This window comes from Neodiprion pinetum, chromosome 1, assembly GCF_021155775.2.
Source record: "Neodiprion pinetum isolate iyNeoPine1 chromosome 1, iyNeoPine1.2, whole genome shotgun sequence".
Lineage (NCBI taxonomy): Eukaryota > Metazoa > Arthropoda > Insecta > Hymenoptera > Diprionidae > Neodiprion > Neodiprion pinetum.
Window position 1 is genome coordinate 32,114,531 of NC_060232.1, and position 25,568 is coordinate 32,140,098.

The following is a 25,568-nucleotide window of genomic DNA, read 5'->3' on the forward strand; positions in this document are numbered from 1 at the left end:
TTTAACAATAACCTGTTTTATTATTTATAATATTATCAATATCTTAATAGCTTATTTAGTGTTCCTCTTTCAAGACTATGTATTGGTGAAAATGATGTAATAAATGTGTATCAAGTGTTGACAATAGCGTTTTTGGTCTAGAAGGCGTGGTTCATCGTTCCGGAGCGAGTTGGTTCAATTGTTAATTAATAATTGAAGACCGGAGGTCACTTCGGTCAAGCCAGATGCTGATAAAGATCTTCCAGTTGAGGTTTGAAGTATGCTTTGAGTTGCGGTCGTTTCGTTTTCAGCGTTGGCGTCAAAAGGCCGTTTTGTACTGAGAATGGGTCTGGATGCAGGTAAATGTCTTTCACCTAAAAAAATTCACGTATCAAACGTCATTAGAGTCTCGAATAATCTCAAAACTGTAAGGTGTGTACCATGAATTATCACATAAATAATTAAGTTTCTTGCCATTTTATACTATAATTAAGTATGGATATATTCAAACAAACCTGTTCGAAGGACTTGAGGCCACTTTCCCTTCCCCAGGCCTGCATGTCGTCGAGGATAAGCCGTTTTACCTCTGGGTTCGCGCAAAGGACGCTCAACGTTCCGGGAATTCTGTTCTCGGATGCCCAGCATTTCACGACGTCAACGTCAGGAACAACAATCGCCACGACGCAGGACTTTAGCGATTCACCGTGAACAAAGACTTGGTGGACATACTGGCTACGGATGTATATGTTCTCTATTTTTTCAGGGACGATGTACTCGCCTTGTGATAATTTGAAGATATGTTTTTTACGGTCGATTATCTTGAGCGTGCCATTCTGGGGAAGGAATAACAAAATTATGTGGTAATCGTGCGTTTATACACACAGAGAAAACGTTGTTGTTGAATTTACCAATTTTGGCGATGGCCATACATGGCGAAAAAAATGTTTTAAATGCAAGAAGATTCGGTTGAGTCAACGAAATAATCGCCAGATTTAGTAGATACAATTTTTTTATATTTTTCATGCCATACTGTAACGCCATCACAGTATTTTTGAAATTCAATCCACGATGGAAATTCAAAATCGTGGAATAACGGTTTTTCCTCAGCACGAATCATTACACTACAATTTACTAACTTGAACGCGATTTTTTGAAACTTACAGGCAACCACATGCCGATGTCTCCTGTGTGATGCCATCCTTGTTCGTCGATAACCTCGGCAGTTTTTTCGGGGTCCTTGAAGTACCCGGCGAAGACGTTGGTACCCTTGACGCAAACTTCACCCTGGTTGCTAACGGCGTAATATTCCATGTCTGGTACGTCGACTAGTTTCACGCAACAACAGGCGACCGGCGGTCCCACGTGCTCCGGCACGTGGTCACCCTTCAAAAGAAAACAATTGATGAACAACGTTCGCTGTTGACTCGAGAGGGTTTAATTTGTTTAAAGTTAGTTACAAGTTGTCGCAATACATCTCATTGTCATTTGACCGCGTCATCTGACCACTACGATCACCCCTTTGTTATTTTTGGACTCCGATACGACGTTATTTGTGTATTGCTTACACATCCAATACTTATATGCCAATGGAATTCGGAGGCGCAAAAAAAAAAAAAAAAGAAAAAAGAAATAAAATAAATAATAATAAAAATACCGACACGGTGATTTCGTTATATCTCAACGTGTGTACAGTGTGCGTGCTCTAAATTGATTGCAAGAATTGAATCGGTGTTGATAAAATAAACCGCTACGGCTGTTATACCGTCAGGTTTATGTCGCCACTTCAATACAGCGACCAGGTATTCACGTGCTATTAAAAGTTCTAACGTATCGCAAAAATAAACTGGAATCAATGCTACCATTTTATTGTACTTTAATACGAGCATTTGGTTATGGATGAAAACTACTAAACATAGATTCACATAAGCATGTAAGTATGACGTTGAAGTGAAGATATATTTAGTTCGCAGCACGTGTTTCAGGTGGTAAAATGTGTACGCTATTTGTTACACAGCATCAAAAATTTCTGGTACACTTATACATATCCAAAAGCACTTCATAAAATACTTGATATTATAAAACGCGCTACACATTATCGCCTATCTTGCCTGCGCGTATTAATTATGAACCGGGCTAATATAATCAATATATTGTGTTGTTATGCGAGTAAATAGGAACGCCTCACGTGTCGAGGCATCCGTTTCAGTTCAAGATTTTACTCGTGCGCTATGCCAGCTGCAGGAAATTTACGTAATTCAGTATTTACGCAGAGTCGTTCGAATCAGGATGTAAACGAATTTCTCTACGCAATTTTTCGGAAGGTTTATTTGAAATGCAAACCCGTACAGTAATTTTTCAAGGTTTACACGATTTTTTAGATGAAAATTAAAAAATTGGCGGTTGAATATTCCGGCTTTTAATGGTACAAATTTTCGTCCACTTGTCTGGAGTCTAGTTTATTATAATTATAGGTGTGTTCATTTGTCTTGTGCGGATGGCGTCAATACGCGCAATGATTGCAAAATAAGCTGTCGATTTTTTAGATAATTTTTATATGTGCCCAACAAACTTACAAGCTTAAATATTGTAGGTATATTTTTGATTATCCTATAGAACAAAACCAGAATATCTATGCTGCGTATAATATTTTTGTCGCCTCGGAAATATTATAAAAATAGAACTTTTCGTTGTTGTATCGTTGAAATTTAATGTAGCCTACCGATCCGCCGGTGTATTATATTAATAATTGCAGGGGCTTGTGGCGGACTGACTGCTTGAGATGGAATAAAGCTGACTGGTAAATTTGAAGTTAAATTAAGCGTCACGGCTCAATCAAAAGCTATTAATGAAAATACGCGCCGACGCTGACCCTAACCACGCACGTGGGAATAAATTGTAAGATGAATTTACTGCGTGAGTCAGGATGATCAGTAACGCAAAGTGTGACGGTGTTTCATCGCGGATAAATTACGAGTTTTTACAAATAGTCGACAGACAGTGGCTGTGGCCATAGTTACTCACTTCTTGTTGCGTCAGCTTTACACACGTGTCGAGCTTACATGTTACTTTGCACGTAACAGAATTAGATATCAATAATAAATAACAAGATTAGTACGAATATGATGAGAATGCGGATGTACACACGAGTTTTCGTTTGTTTCAAAACTAATAGGCGTTTATGCCAGCGATAAAAATAATGATGACCGCAATGGGGTGGAGAGATGAATTAGCCAGACTGAGTGCAGCATGAATAATTTCCTTATGTTTACAGAGGCCACATGTTAATGGGCTAAGTATAGCAAGAGCAGGGTGAATAGTTTGTGGCTGGCGGTTGTTTTCGCGATAGCACCCTTCGACGGTTTATCGAATCAACAATGTCAGCGTCTTTTGAATTAAGTTACTCGTAATTGAATCCCCGAAATGGATGGAGTAATAGCGTTAGCGCGAATTGATATCACTATCGATTTATCGATTTTTGATTTTTTAAACCTGCACAGAAGATAAAGAAATACGGGATCATTGTGCAAATTATTTCAAACACCATTTCTCAATTAGCGATATGTTACATTTGCGATAAAAGTTTTGTTTTCCAATTGTACACTGTACCGCTCCGTACGATAGTCAAGTGTTCAAATTGTTCAAACAACTTCGGCTATGCTGATCATTCAGCTGGGATTGTCGAATAAGTATGATCTTAATTAGATAGCATAATTGTCCTGAAATGATTTATAACTCGCGAAGTACAAAATCATAAAAATATGTTCATTAGTTGAAATGGATCTTGCGTAAATTAATTGCTGTTTAATGGGATTGGCGTATTTTTAGCTCTTGTCCCATTGGGCAGTGAATTTGGTGAATGAGAAAACTTGTGCTCTAATTTTAAATTTCATGGCATTCCAGGTGCTGTTTATAGAAATAGCCGCAACGTGAACGCCGGTGCGTAAACCTGATTTCTGACCTTTCCACGTTCTTCTCGTACACGAGCTATCGTTCCAACGGATTCATCGACGGATCGAGTGCACGCATAGGACGACATTGACTAACCTGGACGGTCAAGGTGATTGGGGCACAGCATTCGGTCTGCCCGTAACCCTCGACGATCAGGCATCCCAGAACGCATCTCGCAAAGGTAAGAACGTTGCCCGACAAAGGCGCTGAGCCCACCATAATCAATCTGAGTCGTCCTCCCATTCCATCCTGTATCTTCTTGAAGACGACCTTGTCCCAAAAACTGTTGTTCCTTACTATGCTCTTCTTGATTTCCGACTCCTTCGCTCGCAAGGCCATGTTGAATAGCATCCGTTTAAGAAACGAGCCTTGGAGTTCTGCTGTTACCTGTCAAATTTAGTTATTCTTGAAGTGTACTCTAGTTGAGTGACGGAACGAGGAAACTGTTTATATAGTGGTGGGTGATAAATCTGTCTGTATATGTATACTGGATACGATGTGCGAGTATACTGCCGCCGGAGTTTATAGTGTTACATAAATATATATCTATTTACTGAACCTTTTGAAGAAACTTTACTCCTCAGCCTTGGATAAAAATTGCTATAAAGGAAACGGTAATATCGGAAATGTTGGGACTGGGTGAAAGCTTCGTTGAGTATAATCCGCGATCAAATGTTGGGCTCTTATATGATCGTAAATCAAAAAGTCTTTGATTGCATCTCGACGTTCAGGAAAGATAAATAAGCGTGCGATCAGCCAACAACTTACGTGCAACTTGATCAATTGATTTGTGGAAAAATTCGCATTAATCGATTCCGTAGTAAAAATATTTACAGGGCAGGCGTGTATTTTCACACCGACAAAAAACCAGCTCGTTTCTCTGCAAAGTCGAAAGCTCTTAACACTTCCGTTTGTTTGCTTTTATTATATACGCAAAAGCGTTCTGAAAACTATTAAATCACGCAACTTTTTAGTCCAACTATCATCAGCCATATAAAACGAATTTCCGTCGTAACGGCAAAATCTGTGAATAACGACGAAAATAGAAACCCGACTTGCCGTAGAGCTTTTAACTAAATCTCACCTTGTCATAGATTCGATTGAGTAGTCTCGGAACGGCGGGCATCACCGTCGGCTTTAGAGCTTTCATATCCTCCGTCAAATGTTTGATGTCTCCACTGTAAAAGCCCACCGCGCCACCCACCATGTACATTCCATTCTCGCAGCACCGTTCCAGCATATGTGCCAGAGGAAGAAAACTGATCATAACGTCCTTGGCGGTGGGCCTGTGGTCCCCGAATTGAAGGAGCACAGCGCAGACGCCGGCTACCACATTCTGATGGGTCAGCATGACACCCTTAGGATTCCCCGTCGTCCCGGATGTGTAACAGATGGTGCAAAGGTCAGTTGGACGAGGGGGTACTTCGGGGTAGTCCTTTTGGGAACCGAGACGCTCGACCTCGTCGAACCTCAGGAGTTCAACGCCTCGGTTTTTCGCCCGTTGTTTCGTGGCGGGTCTGATGTCCTTCATTACGACCAGCTTCCTGAGACACCTCGGTGCTTTGTCCAACAGAAGATTGCACTTCTTGTCGTCCTCGCAAACTACCAAACTGATCTCTGCCTGGTTGATAATGTAGGCGCAGGCGTCCGGTCCCAAGGTGTCGTAGAGAGGTACGACCACCAAGGAGTAATTGTAGCATGCCTGTTCTGTGAGTACCCATTCGGGACAATTTTGACTGTAGAGTCCTATCAATGTCTGAGGTCCGGGAACAAGGCCGCAGGCGATTAATCCTGAGCCCAAGTTCCTCGCGCGCAGCAACGTCTCGTTGTAGTGCAGCCATTGATAAGGTTTATTTTTTCCTTCGTGCCATCCAAGGCATGGCCCATTGTCTGTCAACAAAATGCGAACTTGGCAATATCTGCGAACGAAAATATATGTAACATACGGTGCACCTAGTCGGTCTCGACGACCAGTCAGGCCTTGGTATTTTATATTTTTCTTATTTGTTTTACAGAAAATGTTAGTTATTTCTTCTAACCTTGCGAATCTTGGGGTTTGCGGTACGCTGGCTTTAACTTAGCTCTAACTATCCCTCGAAATATACAAATCAAAATAGATATATTCGAGGATTATGGACTGAATTTAGGTAATTTCAACTGTCAAAGAATGAGCAACAGAGAGAGCCCAAGCTTAATTGAGAAAAGCATAAGCTTATCTAATCGTGGAAAATCTATTTATTGACTGATATTTTTGTTTGGCGAGCTTTTCCTTGGACCACCTGTCCTCCGTATGTTATCTTAATATAAGTCTGAAATAAGTGGTTTGAATCAAACTTGCCAAACTGTGCAACCCATCTTTTCGCATTGAAAATTTGGTAAGTAAAATTAACAGAACTGTTATTATTTGTTTAATTAGACCGAGTCATCGCTGTCGAATCGTTTATAAATTAAGACACTCAGTCCAGCTTAGAAATTCGATTGAACAGAGTTTTTTAATTGAAAATATTCCATTTGTAAAACAGACGCGCTGACCACGTGACCAGTCGTCAATTATTACAACTGTCAACGTTCCTTCTGTTAAATATACAGATGCCATTGGAGCAATAAAAAAAAGCCAATACTTAACTATTAATGGACATTCACGCAGAAGGATTGTAGAATTGTTATAAAAATTACAAACGTTTAAAAGTGATACTCGTCTGCGTATGTCGTTTAATGCGACACATCACGTCTGAACTATTATTCGTGTTTATCGTAACATAGTTTATTGACCAATTCTAACACACGCAATACATCAAAGGTCGCGCTTACACCGGTGAAGAGGAAGTGGGCGTGGTCGACGTCAAGCTTGAGTGGTTGATTAAAAATTGGTTCAGGTTTAATGAAGACTTACTAGACTCTTTAGCACCCCTTCGGAATGAGTCGTAGAGAGTTCTTGTGTCCTCGTGAATGTAGCTGACGAATTTGCCATCCTTGCTGTCCTTGTAGAATTTTGACACTCTGACAAGCTCGGCACCCTGAAACCAAAGGTTTCCCAAACTTAAATTATATCCGATATTGCGTAACCGATCGGCAAAGCACTACACTAAATATAGCATGAAGCAGTACTGTGTAGCCCGAGACAAACAGACGGATGATTTTCCTACTTTTGATTAGATAACGATTCCCGTGTTAATTTTTGGGCTCGCTCTAAAGTCTATACATTGCAATCACATAGACAAGCCGCATAAATTCCAATCAAATTTGCAAGTATACAGTATCACTTTGATGATGTTAAACAACCGGCCACGGCGCTTTTGCCTCATTTTAGTTTTCACTATTTTCTCCCTCATCGGCAGCTTTGTTCTTCTATTTTTCTTGAATAAATCGCGTGGTTTCACAGACCAATCATCAATCATACGGTAGCTAGGTAAGGTTGTCTCATTTCTTCTGGAACCTCTTCAAAAGTGTTAAATTTACACGTAGCAAGGTCAACTGTACGAAAGAATGTTTCAAGTACAGATGCCGACCGGTACAACGCGAGTCCTTGATGCATATTTGCTCGCGAAAGGGCCAGAGGCGGATACCATCAAGGATGCAAAACGCGTGATGCAATATCTGCAAAAGTTTTCCAAATGACGCGAAAAATAGACGAATCGACGTATCGGGGTGCGGTAACATTGGCGAATAAAAAATGTAGCTCGTCAAGTAACCTTGAGTATCTCCGACTGCTCGTTAAGGTCTATCGGACTTCGTATCATTTCGTATGAAAAGGAACCAGGCACTCAGAGAACCGCCCTCGAGGCCTCGATTGAACCTTCCAAGCACTCGCGGATATGAAAATTTCCTCCAGGTACACAATATGAACTGCACGACACCTGCACCACACCGTGACTACCGTCTCCTGATCCGGCGAATAACGGGGTTGCTTCGCGAAGATGCCTCTTTTCCCCCGAGTATCTCCAAGCTCTGTCACGCGGTCCGCGTCTCATTCGTCCTTCCCTCCCCTCGAAGAGACTAGCGAGCGACTTAAACTCTCGGCCATTTAAATATAGGCTCGCATATTGAGGGACGCTGGCGACGCTGAACTTATTGGACGAGGGCCAGCTTCGACGGTAAACACTCTCCCCGTCGGAGGCCATCCCCTCTAAGAGACGTCGAGAGCTGGGCCCTCGCGACGCAGGCGTAATCTCTGCATCACCTGACTTACTTATCCCGATGTTAAAATACAGCTAACAACTACCCGAGAGCAGATGGGGAAGCGCGGGATCCTGCCAACATTTCGGACCGTCGCGTCGCGTCGCGTCGCATCGCGAGGAACGGCTGCTTTATTTTACCGCCAGTAAGTACGTTTACTCTGCATCGCACGAGGGAACGCCGGACCCGGGGATCTCGTCGTTGAGAGAATGTTCACCCCTAGGAAGATGGCTAAACGCCGCTGCTTTCGCGGTTACACGACCTGCTCTACCCTCCCGATACGTCTAACTTTTGGTCCCCTGAACGATGTTTTCTTCGGTGAAAAGCTTTTATCTCAAATTTATTGAACATTCCTTCACCATTTTAGCTGTAAAGACAATTTAAAGCCAACAATTTGACACCAATTTTAGTTCAAAAATCTGTTCTCAGCCTCAAAGCTCAATGTTTAATCTGATAGAAAAGTATCAACGAATTATTTTTTGATTTGAAACGGCTGGATGAATATAAAAATACACTTCAAATGATTCTCGAATTTCCCGTCTATACTCATTCGGGTTATATTTAGCGGCCGCCAAGTTCCATACACAGAACCATTATGCCGAGTACCAATTGCGAGGCATTGCCTCAATAACTTCTGCACAATGATAACTCTGAATTATGTTTCATTTCGCGGAAGGATTGCGCTTTTTTTCGTAGAACTCAGCCAACGTGTTTAAACGAGACCAGAAATACTCTGAAGAAGTCTTAAGAGTAGCTAAACATCCTACACGAACTTCTCACCGGGGTGTTGCCCTACATTCTCACTGAGTATAATTGAAATATTATAACGCTCTTGACGTGTTTAGGGTTCATCCGCTCCGATTTCACAGTTGATATTTCGCAAGCATTGCGGGTTACTGTACATAAACACCGAAATATTCATCGAATACGCAGGCTGTGGAGGAACTGGTAGAATTATGGACTATTCCACTATTTACATGTTGGGAGAGCAGGGCACTGCATCCAGAGAGAAATTCACTAAATTCGCTTCATTTCATGTGATGGAACAATTTAATCCCTAACCAGTATCCCTCCATTTGCGTAAAGCTATCCAAACTTGTGAAACGAGGAGAGAACGGACGGAACATCGCGATAGAGGTACGAGTATGTTGTCATAAAACTGAGAGACGGCTACTCTGCTCGACGTCATTAAGTTGAGTTGAAAATTTTTCTTAACGGATGTCTTACTGCTTACCGGAAGAACCTTGGCCTGAGCATCAAGAGGAACGAGCGGTCGCTCCGGTGTTGGACGTGAAGCAAAGTACGCGGCGACCCCGGTCAGGACGAGAGCTCCGGCTGCACCTCCCACGTAGGGAAGGTATTCCTCCAGGTGCGACTGTAACACTGCATTTTCGAGGTCTGGTTTAAGGTCAGTATACATCGTGCTCTGTGGTACGGGAGACGGTTATGGTGCAGGATGCGATAACTGCAGTGGCGAGCGCCTTGAAGATACAGAGATGTGGTTGTCTCTTGTCTTCATCGCACGGAGGCAGTAAGTATTCCTTTATCGCGTAGACCTTGTCTGCATCTTGCTGGAAACTGGCTTATTATAATATGTAAGGTAACATGGAACCAGCTTTACGTTAACGTTATCAATAATTTTGCAACATTCATCCTAACAGCTGATCAGCCTTTCCTGAATTCCTTTTTTACACCAATCAGAGAGACAACTTCACGTCAGACAATTTTGTTCAGTAAATATCTAGTATTTCCTGCAAAATCGTTACTACGGTGACTGTTCTCTTTTGCTTTTTTATTGGGATACTATGTAAGCAGTTTCTTTTTACAATTTTGTTAGGGTTGTACCGCAGGCGATCGATTTTATTGATTCTTTTTACCCTCCAAACGATGCGCGTTTGGCTTGTTCCGAATATACGTGAACTTTATCTCGTACTTTTCACTTCGACTGACATTTAGTTAATTCCTACAGAAACCATTATCATTGTTAAGAAATAATAGCCGAAATCCGTCCAGCAATGCGGTTAAATCTTATCACAGCACATTTAGCAGAACTAACTATATCAAACATATCTTTTAGAGGCTCGGTTTCACGTAGAGAAATTTACAACAGTATTGTGGCCGAATTTCGAACGGAGAAACAAATCAAATAACAATATCGTTTTGATGAACACCAATATTGTTCTTCATTTTCTTGGGCCTAATCATCACATGTGAAAGCCATGATGTGATGCATTATTGTGGGCATAGATTGTGGGCTCTACAGGCGTAGATTATAAACGGTTATTTAAACATACATCTCTTGCAAATAAAGTTTGACCTTTACCAAAGACCCAAAGAGAGTGGATGATAAAACCGTAATAGTTAAATAAAAATCAAGGAGTTTGATATTCATGTATAAACGATATCAAATTATAAAGTAACAAGAAAAGAAACTGCCGGAGCTGTGAGTTGTTTGCTGGAAATTCATTCAAAGTGAATCTAACCACGTGTCACGAGAATCAAGTCTCTAGATTATCCGGACTTCTACGAAACCATACAAAACCCAGATATCCTAATACTCAATTTGCGGGGGGATTACCGTGTTTATTTAATTCCAGAATACGCAAGTCACTTTTCCATGAAATAACGGAGATACATCTGCGTATCAAAACGAGTTGAATGATAAAACTGCAGGTATTCACGCTGACTAAAATGAAAAACGAACCTATCCGCAACGAAACTATTATTAGCCATTCTGTTAAAGCGACAACAACCTGCTCAAGATTTGAACTTGCATCTGACTTATACCGCATCTCCAGTAGTAAAACATGTGCGAACATAGCGGTTGGTTCAAAATTCAAAGTGATTCACCGAGGATTGATACGTAACGAGAGTGGTGAAAAACTTGACGGGTTCAAGTTTCTCAGCGAGTGTACGATGTGTAAGAAAAGCTCTCTAGGACTAGGATATCAGTGAAGTTACTTACTAGCTGAAGAGTCAGATCAGTCTCCCTTCTTCCGTATGTTCGCTCTAAATGCAGACACAACGTACGTACGAAGGCACGAACCGAACCGTTCTATTTTCTTGTGGACGATGCGCTACGGAAGTCACGCTGTTCGGAGTCTGCAGTTTTGTTATCGGGGCGCCTTGACTTCTGCCCCTGAGTTCGGAATTAGTCAGGACGGAGGCATGATAGGCGAGTTATCGTCCTGTACTTTGAACCGTAGCAGTGTATCTCTTTTCTGCTCAGCTCGACGCCTCACTGGTACCTACGTACAACGTGTATACCCAACCTCCTGGGGTTACGTTCGCGGTATGACGTCACCGGGCTGAATCGATGCGCGGCGTCCGCGCGACCCCTGCATTGGAAAGGGGAGCCACAGCCGCATGGCTCGACGTGACGCCGCGACGGCGATAAGCCTGGCATCTCTCGTCTCGCTGCGAGGGCGACGCCGTCCAGGGTAGACGTTCGGTCAAGTGGAGGTCTGCGTTCGATAAGACAAACTACAGCGGCAATTTTGAACGTGGCATGGATTGGCGGGTATTTGAGGACTCCCTTCAGCCTCATCTTCAGGGGCTTCGACGACGGGGTCCATCGACTCCAGTTTCGGGCCGGATGGCTCCACCGCACGTTGTCGTTTTCAAAGAACTTCTTTGAACCGCGTCTGGTAAGGAATTGGGGAGTTCGCGGTGACTCGTGATGGAAGTTTTCCTGGATTTTTGCGCTTCAGAGTCCCTGAGCCGGTAATCGTCATACGTCTTTCAAGAATGTGGACGTCGGCACAGTACTGGCCGATGTTGCTTCTGGCCCTTTTCGCGATGTGTTACCTTTGGAGAACGGGAGCACCATTTTCCTGGTTGTCCACCAGAGTGCTGGCACGAGCCTCCTTCGAAGTCGATCTCACCTTACCGTCATCCGAACTCAGGGTGTCTCAACGTTTTGTGAACAAGACCGCGAGAGCAAAGCACACCGTGAGAGGGCCCGCGAAGATGAATCATCGCCAACCGATCTCGAGATACATGTTGCGGCTCTACCATCGTCGGCCCGACGCTGACATCGTGCGAGCTCTTCAACCGGCTCACATCTCTTGGCCGTTGTCAAATGATGGTGGAAGAGTCCTCGAGTTCTCCGTGCCGATCACACAACCTGGGGAGGTTCTGGAAGCGGCCGAGCTTATGGGGGCCGCCGGAATGATTCTCCGTGTTCATTCGGCCGACGGATTGCCTTGGAAGGACCAAGTTCACCGGCCACGAAGAGACGATGCTTGGAGAGGATTCAATGTGACCGATGCGGTTCTCGGCCGAATCGGTGACGTACTGCGACTTCGGGTACGCGGTAGAGTTGATGGTTGGCATCGAGGCGAAGGACCGATCCTATTGCTCAGCTACAGCAAACCGAAGAACCGAAGACCGCGGTCGACCGTCGACGAGGAACAAGGGGACGTCACTACTACGTGGAAAAACGACGCCGCCCGACGCCGGCGTCGAAACGCTTGCCGCAAACGGTCTCTGTACGTTGACTTTTCCACAATATCGTACGACGAGTGGGTCGTTGCTCCGAAGGGCTACGACGCCTACCAGTGCGTCGGAAAGTGCTTTTACCCACTAGGTGACCATCTCAGTCCTACGAAACACGCGATCGTCCAAACCCTCGTTTACGCCGCGTTTCAGGCCGCCGATGAAGCCAAAGCCAACGTCAATTCTAACAACAACAATAAACCCGTCGGAAGAGCGTGCTGTGTGCCAACCAGGCTCAGTGCAACCAGTCTGCTTTACATGGATGCCACGGGAACCCTGACTTACCAGTATGGATACGAAGACATGGTGGTGGCAGAGTGTGGCTGCAGATAAGAGGACAGAGTCCAGAACTGCTTTGCTTCTAATAATATTGAGATCGGTCGAATGCAAGTTCAAGCAGTGTATGAGTATCAGACACGTGTGCTGGGAACACCCAGTAGAATACGTAGCTATTTTTACTTGCGAATTTAGATTTTCTTTTGTATATACCTACCTTTGAGTTTTGACTATCCTTATTAAGTATGAGAAATACGATCTAATATCAGTACGATGAATTTCTTTACGGTGCTGATGAATGCTACGTTTAACGGAAACTTCGTGCCGAAGAGACTACATTCTCTGCGATTATTTTGAGATATTACAACATTAAATTCTTGTAGCTGGATACTTTACGATATCAGAAAAGTCGACATTCCTATTTGTCAGTTGTCAAGCTCCTTCATCAGATATTAAATCGTAAGGTTTTGATCTAATTTTAACAGACATTGCGAATAGTTAAAATTTGAATGCAAACCTCACATTACCTTAATTACATAAATTCTATTCGTTCAAATTCAGGGAAGGTTTTATCTGACTTCTACTATCGCGGTTCAAATGATTTGGAGCAATAAGCGCGAAGTGCATTACCAAATAGTTCATCATGTACGTGAGTAAAGATATAGAAGCACTAGCAAACTGGGGATGTATTTGTAAATAATATATTTTCTAAATAAAATGACACTGTTACTCGTAAAACAATATAAATTTAATCAATCAACATAATCAGTATATATGGTACAAAAACACATCGAGGATACAGAGTGTTCTCGTACACTCATGTAGTGTTAACTAGTTTTCGAACCACGTTGTTCATCACCGTTCCTTAACACAATACACACACAGATTATAGTAATTCACCTTATGAGAAATCTGCTCCGTATACATACTCGTAAAAATAAAAAATCAACAGTTTTCAGTCACTATGATGCGAACACTTTTGAGCACATTTCGCTATTCTTTCTGTTCAGTAGGTACGACTTTGCCGGGGTCGAAACCCTCGACCTCCTCGTCTTTCTCAACTTATGTCTGCTCCCGGGTATCCTCTCAATCTTGTAAACGTGATGTCTGGCTGTTGACTGGGGCTGTGTGAGTCTCATGCACAACGATACTGGACCCGAAAAGTCAAGGTCGGTAGAGAGCTCGAGTTTCGGCTCAACAGTCAGCGTGAATTCCGCTGTACTTTGCACGAATTTTGAGCGGACCCTAGAGGCTCCGTGGACGGCAACACCAGCTGCCATTTCAACCAAGGACTGAGCGTTCCTCGACCAAAGACTCAGCTGCACTTGACCAGCGAGATCGAAGCTGATGGCACCCTCAGCGTCGATTTCCGTTAGGAAGCCGGAAGCCAGAGGCAACATTTCCTTGTGATGATGTAGGGCTGCAAGTGTTTGAAAGGCTGATGTCCGAGTCGACGCTGTTCCTGACCAAACGTGGCCCATGAGCTCGCCTTGTCCAGAGAAGAAGACAAACGGGCGTATTCCAACTCCGAGAAGTGCGATTTCCATGCCGGCTGTTGCTACTTCTTCTTCAGTCGGGGTACCGTTGACTTCGTTGTCAGACGAGGAAACGAATCCGCCCAATCCACCGGCGAATAGTCCCAGGGAAAAGATCTGCTGGGTATGAGCGTCGGTCTCCAGAACGACGTCGACGATACCTCTCTTCAGGAGACCTGAGTGAACTTCTTGAATGGTAACCAGAGACCCGTTGCTACCCGGTGATTCGAGGAACGACCTCGTGAACGCCGTGCTTAAGCCTTTCTGAGCCGCAACGTGATAGTTGTTTACTTTTCCAGCAGCAGCTCTCGCCGCCTCCTTCAAGTTAACCGCAAAGTCGTCGTCCTTTTCAGCCAGCTGGTCTAAGCGCTGGCTGAGGTACCTTCGCACTTCGTAGGCTGGGTCCTGGTTTGCCAGGTACTCAACTAGACCCTGAAGTTCATCCTTTGTCGGTTTGGTTTCGAGGATGATGTCAAGAGCAAGAGTCCTCGCGCTACTGTCTTTTCTAGGCCCTCCAAGCTGATAGAAAACTCTTTTCGCCGCGGTTCTTACCTCCGGATTTATATGTTCCCGTTGCAGATTTCCCAGGGCTCGCCAAGCGACAACGCTCGTCGCCTTGGTGCCATTCAAGGCGTAATTGAGGAGCGTTGGAATGGCCGCTTTGCTCCGCAGGTTTCTCAATGCCCTCAAGAAGCGAAGCTTGCACTCCTCTCCGGTGCAAGTATCAAGTCCGGTTTCAAGACTGACCCTAGCATTCTCGATGATCGCCGGAGAGCCCTCCTGTCTTGCTAAAGCGGCTGCGGTCAGGGCCAGGGTTTCCGCTAGTCTCTCGTTCTGCTGTGTCTCTTCTGATCTTCTCAATACGTCTTTGACGACGTCTGGATGCGGCACTGGTGCCATGGACAACGCCCACAAGTATCTCTCAGTATCATCGCCGATTTCGTCTTGCCGTAAAGACTTCATAGCTGCCTTGTGGGTTGTCGGTGTCGCCGCTGATCCTACTACGTCCAAAAGTTGAGCTTTTATTTCTCGGTATCGAGGACTCTTTAAAACTTTGGCAAGGTCGTCGATCGAAGCTTCCCTCACCAAGGGTAAAAGTTTAAGGAATGCTAGGGCAGATTTTGTTGATCCCAGAGCCGATTCGGCGAGTGCTGCACGATTTTGATCGAGGACTTGACCCAGCTGAAAAAGAATATCGGTATTAGTGCATGCAATCTTACTATATTTTTTTTAAACAAAATTCCACGCCGTAAAGATATCACGTTGAACGATCTTCCTTAAAGTGGAACAAATGGTAGGTTTTTCATATATACTATACTGGGTGGTGACCATCCTGTATTACACTATAATTCATGGAAATCAACAAACCGTAACGCAACCGGCATCGGGGCACGTAGGAGGCTCCAATTGCAGGCTTATGGAACTTTCTCTGAAGCTGGGTTCTAGTAGAACAATGGCATCCTTGACAGTTTCGGCGATTACTGGTGTTGCCTCCAACTTCCCAGGGACGAGCTCAAGAAGTTGCTGCGAACTGACGGCAGTGCTGGCTTCTGGTTTAGTTGCTAGGCTCATCTCGTGTCTTTCTTCGTTGAGAATGGATTTAGGCAAAAGACCCGAGATCAGATCGTACTCTGCTCTGCGAAGGCTCTCCACTTTCACCCCAAAGACCGGACTTGAGTGCTGTTTCTTCGGGGGCAGCGAATTGTCCGCGCAGAAAGTTTTTTCTTTCATCAGTCTGTGCGGTCCACCGGATAGATAGGTAACATTGCAAAGTCCCGACGCATCGTGCTCCAAGTAATCGCCATCCAGAGTCCGGTATTGGAAAAGACTGACTAATCCTCGTTTTAGGTTTGCAGTTGACGCTTCGTCCGATGGGTCAAGATACAGAGTGCCCAGTTCGCCCTTCTGCCATAGGACGAGGGCCGGTCCTTTCGAAATATCGTCCAGCCTCGAGGAGTGTTCGATGAAACCTTCCGGCTCTGGTGCTTTACGGGACTTGATCCATAACTGCGGTGACAGCAGCTGAAAATATTGAAGTTTCTTGGTAAATATTTGCCTCCAGATTCACTAGGGTAATTTGATCGATTCCCGTCCCACAAAGAGAATAATAGTCTAACCCGAGCCATGTGTGTTGAATTTCTATTGGTAGTGATGAAATACGTGGACCAATGAAAATCGGTCACACGCGAAGTGTTTAGGATAGAATCCTTGACTGCTGACGCAACAGTGACTGTGATTAAATCTCCAGATATTGCTGATAGTGGTAGAGAGCATGAAAAGTCTAGAAATATTAACAATGCATTTGCATTGAATTTCCATATCGCAAATTAGATGTACGTGCAACATCGCGTATGTGCATAGGCAATTACTTGAATACATTTATACTCCTAGCAATGACCTAAAACACTATGACCTAATAATTAACTCAAGTTTAATTATATGCCACATTCGTAAATAATAATTTCGTTCTACGTGGTGTCAGCTTACTATCATTTCATTTCATGTTTAATAATAAGATGAATTTATTGCCTGCATTTGAGTTTCTAATTTATTGCTGTTAATTTAATGTAGTATTCAAAAGTTTCAGAGAATCAATGTATTCAAAGTCCAAAAGTCATCGAAATCCTCAAGGTTCCCACGTGCCAATCAATTGCTTACCAATGTATTTTAAAACGTTATGGATATCCTCTCGTATCCTCTACGTCTGCATTATACCGACCTAGTAGTAAAAAAGATTCGTCAGCTTATTGCTATGCGGGTGAATGCGAGCTATTGATGTGCATATGAGCTGACACGTGATTCGAACGTTAATAGTTCCCCTGTACTTGTGACGCTCAAAGTCCCGCAATCATCATTGGATATGCATGAAGATTACTTTATCCGTTTTATTGTAAAAAAAATGATGTAAAAAAAAGTATACCAACTCATCGTCAGCAAGTTGCAGCCATCAGCCATCCTTATCGCGAACATTCCATTTCTACTAATTATAACTGAGCCTTGAGAATGGATATACAAAAATTCATAATAGTGGAATAATAGAGCGCTTTAAAGTTTCACAATTAGCTCACAACGGAATTGGTGGCAAGTTTTTTCGCGTACTAGTGACGCATCGGCAAATTTAAACCTTCATAAAAATTACAGTGCCCACGTCACTCGTGGAAGGAAATGTCAGCGCGTTAAGCAGGAACAGATCGGCTGGTCATCAATTATGCACACCTTTCGTTCTAATTCATCGAAACAAATCCCTCAAGAACAGCAATCAAGTCTACATAGGAATATGGTAATAATTCGCCGATCAATCGAAGGCACAAAACGTAATTTCGTCCCAAGAGCATCGTGCTGGCATAAAGAAACCGAAAACACATAGCTGCGACCTGTCATACTGGCCTCCTTCTCACCACGTGTAGGTACGTAACATGTTTTAAATTGAGATCGTCTTACCTCGACTCTGAGCAGGAGGGTGTCCGCGTCGTTAGGGTCCTTCCACACCGCGGTCACGGCGAGTTCACCGGTAAGCTGAAAGCCGACGTCTCCTCCGGCCCTTGGAGGGCCGGCCTCTTTGAAAAGAAGCGTAGTAGTGAGTTTGTATTTGAGTCCACTGCCCAGGGTCCATCCTCTCGCCGCACCAGCCACCGCTAAAATTATCAAAAAGAAACCACTGCACGATCTTCTTGTTGCCATCGTCTAATTGTCGCCGATTTCGGTAAGGTGTCAGGTGAATTAGTCCTACTCCGAAATACTCATACTGTGACATTAACCGTCAAGGCGAAGTTATTCGTTGGGTCTACAAAATACGGTTCGACTGTCGAAGAGTTCGCGAGCCGACTGAGTATCGTCTGGGTTCTCGACAGTGGCCAACTGACATGTGTTGGTGAGCAACGCACACGGTCGCTTCGTGACCAGGACATAATCGGACTTCGTGGCGAGTGTGTAATCTCGTGGTGGTATTCGTGCGGTTGATACGGGCGCCTTTGACGCTCCTCGGTCGCCCTGTTGTTGAAGTACAGGTCACCGCTATATCGGCGATATGAATAAATCATCAAGATCGTTATACTATCGGAGGCAGGTGATCTCCTCTTTTGGCAATATTGAATAGCTAACTGGTTATGGCTTTGCCGAAGGCGTCACGTAAGCACGTGCTTCTCGAACGGAATTTTTTTTTTTGCATCCGTCAGTTACACGGGATGAGGATCGATAGCGAAATATACTTTCCAGTGTGTGAACTGCAACGGTCTACTCCGAAACCGATTTACACCCGTCTGTAATATTGTTGCTAGTTTAAGAAGCCACTTAGGTGCGTGTATTCGCTCACGGTATTGAATCACTTTCGAGATCTACCCGACCACGATCGTTGGTACCGTTAAGTGCGTCTGACTCCTACTTTTTGTTTGTATATGTTATATGTGCGTGGAAAGTACGCGATGTAGTCGAGAGAGCGTAAAGGTCCATTTCCACGATGTGACGAACATTCGTGATTTCAGTCCTTAAATTGCTTCATGCATTCACTTTTACCTCATATGAAACAGCAGTTAATCTTCGTCAGCCTTCCACATGGTTATCAATCCTGTTCCATTATCCATTCAACAAGCGTATCAAGTGCTATTTATATTTATCGCGTCAGGTCAATCGATGAAATACACCCACGGGCAATATACACTTAAAATCCAATCCAATCCGGCATTCTACTTTGAAATTGGCAGGAATTGAAATCGTGCAAATCTCGACTGATATTGAGGTAACCACCAACGCGTTAGGCTCGATATTTTTATGCAATTCACTCTTGTTTTTCACAAATAATTCATTCTATCGGTTCGCATTTTGTTAATATGTAAACAAGCTTATCAATCTTTATCTCGAACTGTGAGGTTGGTTATGTCGAAAATTAGATTTATCGAGAATGTTATGTCGCAGGAAAGACATTAAAAAAAGTATGCAACATATACACACATACCTATGATGTTGGTAAATTATCATTAGCGGTATTTCGTTTCAGTGTTGGGACCGCCGAACTGCGGTATAACGGAACGAAATCAAAACCCGAGAATGGATTAAAGTTCAACGTTGAAAAGATAAGGCATTATTGCTTCAGAGTTTTACGTCAGAATAATTACATGGAACTACGTATCACAGTAATTTTGACGTCGGGACTTGTGTTTGAATGCGAACGGTAAATAATTAAGTTATCACTCCCAACGTCGTATTGAAATTTTCGGCAAACATCTTGTCGTTTTTTTTTTTTAATATATATTATCCGTTTCAAATTATACTCAAAAAGGAAACTCAACGACCGAGCAGGCATTGAAAATGATGAAAAAATGATCCATTCGAAATAAGGTACGAGCTTTGGCCTTGGTCAATCCAAGCCTGAAGTGTGCCTCACGTAGTCGCTCCACCTCGTGTAACATGTTCTGCCATGCTTTAAAGTCAGGCACTCGTAACAGGAATTCCGGTCAATCTTCGGGTAGAATACTGCCGCTATACGAGGCGCAACGGCCGTATTGAGGCGGCCACAATTTCCCGCCCTTTATTCCGTATTTCATGTTATAAATGACAAGGGGCCGATTTGCTTCGCGTGCCATTTCGGATTTTTTTCCTGTTCTTTGTTTGTTATTGTTTTTCTTTCGTCTCTTTCTTCCAGCCGTTATAACGGTCTCCCGAAACCCCGTTTACGAACACATGCGATTATATTACAGTCGGTCAATTGCCTAGGAAAGATAGGATGCGTCATTCGAGTCTAGTTGTAAACTAGAAAATTCATCGGACACCTTACTCCAGGCCATCGTCAGGCGGGCAGACGGAATTCGGTCATCTCATGTTTAGCCTGTGGCCGGTAATGCGATTAGGACACTGCAGAGTCCAGAGTCTAGACTCGGTTTGAGTAGCGTCGCGTTATTGGTGTAGTTAAGCGTTGGTTTGTATTCCGATTTGCCGAGTGACATCGTCAAGTCCCTGAGGCGGACTATTTGGATGGTTTTCCGAGTGAGGGTTCGGTGTGACGGGAAGTAGCCGGACCGGTCTATTATAGATAAACGCGCAATGTATCCCCGGAAATGGATAATTGCAACTTACTGTACGCGTCGACGATTGTGTGCATATTTACCTGGAGCCATTCGACAGTAGGAACCTGCGACAGAATGAAAACATTATCGTTAAAGTTTACGAGTCCTGGAAATTCGGATGAAAATTATAACCGAGGATGGAAATACCGCGAACAAACGAGGCAATGATACATTTTTAACGTAAGAAAAATAAAACGAACGACGAGCATGAAAGCCGCCGTCACCGCTGTGGTTTTAACGCTCGGAACTCGTTAACTGAATGTCAGGATGGAGAGTACACATTGATCGCGAAGAATGGCTGAAGGAGGGGAAGGAGGAGAAGGAGGAGAAGGAGGATCAACGGACCCGTTCAACGACTCCCTCCTTCTTTTTACTCCCCCACCGTCCCCTTCTGTCTGTCCGAGGAATCAATGGGGACGGGGACCGACGGGGACCGACGGGTACCGGTAAACTCAGGGAGGAGGGATTATACTCACCAAAGAGTGCCAAGAGGTAGACCAGGGTGACGGTGATGGCCACCGGCTTTCCCGAGCGCACCATTCTCCAGTTGTCGTACTCCCCGTTGCTCGTTAGCCTTCGTTTTATGCGCGTCTGTAAGAACGATTTTCCTCACTCGGGGACCACGTTGCCGTCGCTCGGATAGCGCTCGGTATTCCACAGTTGCTCGTCACTCCTCGTCCTACGAATAAACACGAATAATTATTAGCTGAGGCCGGCGTTATCGCTGGCTGGGAACCAGTGCGACCGAGAGGGCAGCCAGCTTGGAGGGGACGGACTATCGCTGCACAGGAGGGGGTTTCTCGGCTGTCCTCAACTGTCGCTCCTGCCCGACTACGACGACGAGCAAGTGCTCCGGGTCCCTCGACTTCGCGAGTCATCGGTTCTATCAAAATGTGAAAAAAGGATACACGTTCCGATGCGAACTCTCGAGTTCTCATTAACCGGTTACACTTTGATGCCACGGAAACAAAAACACGAACAAACCCCGTGATCTCTTGGCATTCGGCGAATTAATAATACCGAACTGAATTTCGCGATATCGTCATCATATTCGGATTATTATTGGTTTTCTCACCGGAAATTGGCGACACGCTTAATCGAGGCATTAATAAAGGCATTCGTCGGAGGATAAAAATGAAAATCATGTATCGAGTACTTTTGGTAGTTTATAGGTGGATAAAAAGAATTCTAATTATAAGTTATCAGGTCTAGACTGATACAGTTATACTGTTTTTGGCATATTTTCTACTATGGAATTCTGTCTGTTGAAAAAAAATTGTGATTAAAAGACACTCAACCGTTACTTCATGCTTCGACGCACATGCTGCTGGAACTCTATTCTTCATTCGCGGGATGTTGGTGCTATTATAGGAAACGGAATTTAATCAGATTGTATAATATTACAGTAGCGTTATGCTCATTGCAATTTTCAGATAATGCAGTCAACGCATCGAAACCATTAATCTGCGGTACACAATGAAAAACCGGGTAAATTATAGCCTAGAGGTAGAACAGTGAAGCATTTACCAAGCATTATATCCCGTACAAATATACGAGTAGATATACTTATAATGAAGAAAAAGAACCAAAAGTAAATATTATTGGTTCTTTCAGGCATTTCGTACTCTGTTATACACATCAAATTGCAGAAAAACCTTTGTAAGTTTTTAACCATGCATGCTTGTGTTTTTTTATCTGTACCTCTCTATGCCGTATACGTTTCGTTTATGCTCGATCCGAGTTGTATATGATTATATAAATCGAAGGAGTTGACTTGATCTCCATAGAATATTTAAGAAATATTTCAATCTAAACCTTACGTATAATTCTATCTATAAAGAAGGACGAGGAGACCTTGAAAGCTGCGTCGTGTGCGCGTGGCTAATTTGGGTTTGTCGGTGTAGATACAGTGTGTAATTCTTTGCCTTAAATATCTATAGACGAACACTTTGCTAGACTTACAATTGGTGATAAAATTGAATGTAAAACTAGATAAGCGTAATATATGAAGTTTAAAATTTCACCGACTGTTTCGTTGTATAATGTATATAACCGGCTGACTATTTTTTTCAGCAATTTCACTGCCTCTTACCTTCTTCGCTTAACGCAGGTTATGAAAGGCACTGACAATGAGTTTAGTGTCTTGTTACCAGAGTTGTGATGGGTGGGTTCCGATAAAAATCATACCTACTGTTACATCAGAAGACTAGGACTTATACGTAGACTTGTACCATTGTTCTTCTAAATATGTATACATAAATATGTGTCAGTGGTCACATTGAAGTTAGTACTGAATTCCAGAAACGAATTCTTCACATTGATTTCAAACTAATTCACGTTTGAGTGGAAAATGTGATGTTTCAAAAAAAGGGACCAAGTTTTGAACAGTTCAAATTTTTTTATTACAACCCATTCGACGATGCTGGTAATCTATAACGGCTCTGATCTTATCGCATTATACAACCCTAGTGACGCGTGCGCCCTTTTACGAGCATGCGAACACGATGATTATGTTACGTGAGAAAATTATTCCGAGCAAAAATAATACCTCGAAAAAAGCAAAACCTGCATACCAGTTTTACTTTACTCGCAGACGGGATATGCCTGAGGCTTCTGCAGCCGCTTGCTTTCCTCGGGCGTCGAAACTTCCTTGTTGACAGTACGGCCAGCTCACTTTAACGGGGACGTCGGCGTGAGTAGAAGACGTTGGAATGAAGCTATTACTCTGGTGCAAACTGGATGTCAGTTGCGTCTTGTTTCTACCGGATACCCAGTAGCCACTAACTCTACGCGGCCACGAGCGAATTGAGCATGTTAGAAAAAAGTGATGCTACGTATCGCCGGTTGGGAAGTTTCTTATCAGTCCAAGTGATTTTTGACCCCTAGAATGACTCTCTGGCCTCCTTACTTATTCGCTTGCACGTTTGGTGCCTGTTCGTCAATGATCGATAACAAAGTGTGAGCGTATTTAATACCGAGAAAGTTGAACTGTTTTGATAACGCGTTCTTCTATGACGTATAATCGTATGTAACACTTGTGCACGTGCTTATAACCTGTATCGCCTTTCATAGAAAATATTATTGCTCATTTTAAAGTTTCGCGTGAAAAGATCGACGTTGTTCTTATGGAGAATAGAATTTATCTTTTCTAAACTGCGTAGGCGCGTTGGTTAAGCCATTATACGGTGGATGATTACATCCATTGTATTTACTTACCGTAAATTGCGCCGAATAGAGGCTCGCAGAGTTATCCCGATCGACGTTGCTCAACTAGAAACTAACCACCGTAGCTAAACTGACGTTACGTTACCCAAATGGTTAACAATTTTCGTAAAACATCGTACACGGCACAGATAAAAAAAAAGATCCACACCTCTCATCACATGGCTGAAAATTTTAGATCATGCCAAATGGCTCAATCAAGCACAATGCATGGTAAGCGTTTTATTTCACCCCGCTTCATTAGTTCATACGCGCGTTTACGCTGTTAAAGTTTTTCCGCGAGTTCGATTATAGTCCAGATGCACTTTGACCGTAAACCGTAACTGCCTCACACTCTTTTTGCACATTAGACTCACTAATTCATCAGAAGTATAAAGTTTCTCCCGCATTTCAAGCGAATCATCAACACTGCGATATCGCTTTTATCATGCAGTTAATTGGCGGATAATTATTGCCATAAAATTTTTTAAACATAGTGTTAAATATATTCAATAATTGTAAATGAGTCGCGACTCCATCGCGTCTGGCTTTTGGGAATGTTTGAATTCACACGCCACTTTGAAACAGAGGAAGAAACAGCTGCACAGAACGTGGTTGCTGTCACGTGGTTTGTGTCACGTGGCTGTTGTCACGTGGTCAGTGTCACGTGATTCGACGGCAACGCCGCTGATTCTGGAATCGCCGTCGAGGAAATTATCGCGCGCGTTTTGACAGGATGGTGTTATGAAAGACAAACTGTTTAAATTATCGGATTAGTCTGTTTGAATTAATTAATAAGTTGGTCACTTACCCAGACGATTTGAAAAATGGCTGACGAGTTTCCAGACCCTGACGAGGAGTTCGATTTGGTTCACGAAGATGAGTACGAGATTTTGAGGGAAATCGAAGGTAGAAAACATAACCTCTACGGATAATAAACATGAGATGTAGTTCACCAAAAAATTGAAAGGGTTTCAAATAAATATTCACCGTTTTCTAGTCTCTTAGATTAAAAGCGAACCCTGTTCACTATTTTTCTCCTTTATTCCGGGATTGATTGTTGCCAACTTGAAAAATTGAGGTACCTAACCAAACCTAACCAATCTTTTCACAGCGGTTTATTTCGTATTTTCGTTGTGAATTTCGCTATTGCAAGAAGAAATTGTTGGATTCCATTTTCGCGTTTATAAAAATGTGTATTCTCAATGTTTCTTAAATTATTTTGCATCAGACTGAAACAAAAATCAGATGAACAGCCGTTAGAAGAAAGAAAATTGTACTGATTCTGATATATTATTGAAATCTTATTCTGATAATTTCTTCCACTATTCCAAACTGGTGAGGCGTGAAAATCTTTCTATTCGCAAACTGTTTTTTTACAGGAAAAAGTTGCAAGAAGCAGTTAAACTTTTCCCAGACCAGTGAAGTCAGCACTGCGAAGCCAACGTCGCAAAGAATAGAAGTAGCACCAATTCCTCTTGATCAGTCACAAAGCGTAAATTTACCTACGCAAAATGGTCTTGATAAGCCGAGCACTACTAGCAATAAACGTACGATTGAAGATTTATTTGGAGATCTTAAGGACCTGATTGGAGATGAAGATTTTCAAGATGGTAACGTTCATTCTAATTTACTTGTTTTTTCAATTCAACTAAATTTGTTTGAAATCTCCAGGATCTTTCCATTCAATCCTGGCTCAGTCTTAAAATCCAATAGATGAATAATTTCAAATTTCACAGTTGCATGTTGTGAGCCCAAGGTGAAGAAACTTTGTTGGGATCAGGAAGTAGAAATCATAAAAAAAATTGTTGCTGGCAGAAAACGGGAAGCTGATAAATGGAAGCCCATGAACGTAAATTCCAACCTTCCGAGGTAACTGATGAAGTATCAGTATATC

General features: G+C 43.1%; 4 protein-coding genes across 8 annotated transcripts in view; 2 read left to right on the top strand and 2 right to left on the bottom strand.

Annotated features, from left to right (window-relative positions):
• On the bottom strand, positions 1-11,383 carry LOC124215362 (long-chain-fatty-acid--CoA ligase 5). Of its 3 annotated transcripts, none has more exons than XM_046618688.2 (8): positions 11,069-11,383; positions 9,338-9,674; positions 6,821-6,944; positions 5,012-5,817; positions 4,024-4,314; positions 1,141-1,362; positions 495-812; positions 1-353 (listed from the first exon to the last, which is right to left on the bottom strand). In XM_046618688.2, exons 2-8 carry the CDS (start codon positions 9,521-9,523, stop codon positions 216-218), a joined length of 2,085 nt encoding a protein of 694 aa, XP_046474644.1. In that variant the 5' UTR covers positions 9,524-9,674; positions 11,069-11,383; the 3' UTR covers positions 1-215. The 3 variants fall into 3 exon arrangements, with proteins under 3 accessions (XP_046474644.1, XP_046474653.1, XP_046474661.1); XM_046618697.2 differs by having other exon boundaries at positions 9,338-9,486; positions 11,069-11,382; XM_046618705.2 differs by lacking the exons at positions 9,338-9,674; positions 11,069-11,383 and adding an exon at positions 7,620-7,941.
• LOC124215401 (uncharacterized) lies at positions 11,321-16,222 on the top strand. Its single transcript, XM_046618774.2, has one exon. It carries the CDS (start codon positions 11,851-11,853, stop codon positions 12,931-12,933), a length of 1,083 nt encoding a protein of 360 aa, XP_046474730.1. The 5' UTR covers positions 11,321-11,850; the 3' UTR covers positions 12,934-16,222.
• Positions 13,603-24,231, bottom strand: Mtp (microsomal triacylglycerol transfer protein). 3 transcript variants are annotated; one of them, XM_046618662.2, is made up of 6 exons: positions 23,687-24,231; positions 20,947-21,149; positions 20,512-20,535; positions 17,853-18,046; positions 15,780-16,433; positions 13,603-15,593 (listed from the first exon to the last, which is right to left on the bottom strand). In XM_046618662.2, exons 2-6 carry the CDS (start codon positions 21,008-21,010, stop codon positions 13,839-13,841), a joined length of 2,691 nt encoding a protein of 896 aa, XP_046474618.1. In that variant the 5' UTR covers positions 21,011-21,149; positions 23,687-24,231; the 3' UTR covers positions 13,603-13,838. The 3 variants fall into 3 exon arrangements, with proteins under 3 accessions (XP_046474618.1, XP_046474602.1, XP_046474611.1); XM_046618646.2 differs by lacking the exon at positions 23,687-24,231 and adding an exon at positions 23,044-23,256; XM_046618655.2 differs by lacking the exon at positions 23,687-24,231 and adding an exon at positions 23,019-23,256.
• Positions 23,146-25,568, top strand: part of cutlet (chromosome transmission fidelity protein 18 homolog) — a 14,516-nt gene continuing 12,093 nt past the window's right edge. Inside the window, exons 1-3 of the mRNA XM_046618675.2 lie at positions 23,146-24,580; positions 25,054-25,284; positions 25,411-25,543. Coding sequence (XP_046474631.1) covers positions 24,499-24,580; positions 25,054-25,284; positions 25,411-25,543 — 446 coding nt within the window. The 5' untranslated portion in view covers positions 23,146-24,498. The remainder of the gene's footprint in view (positions 24,581-25,053; positions 25,285-25,410; positions 25,544-25,568) is intronic.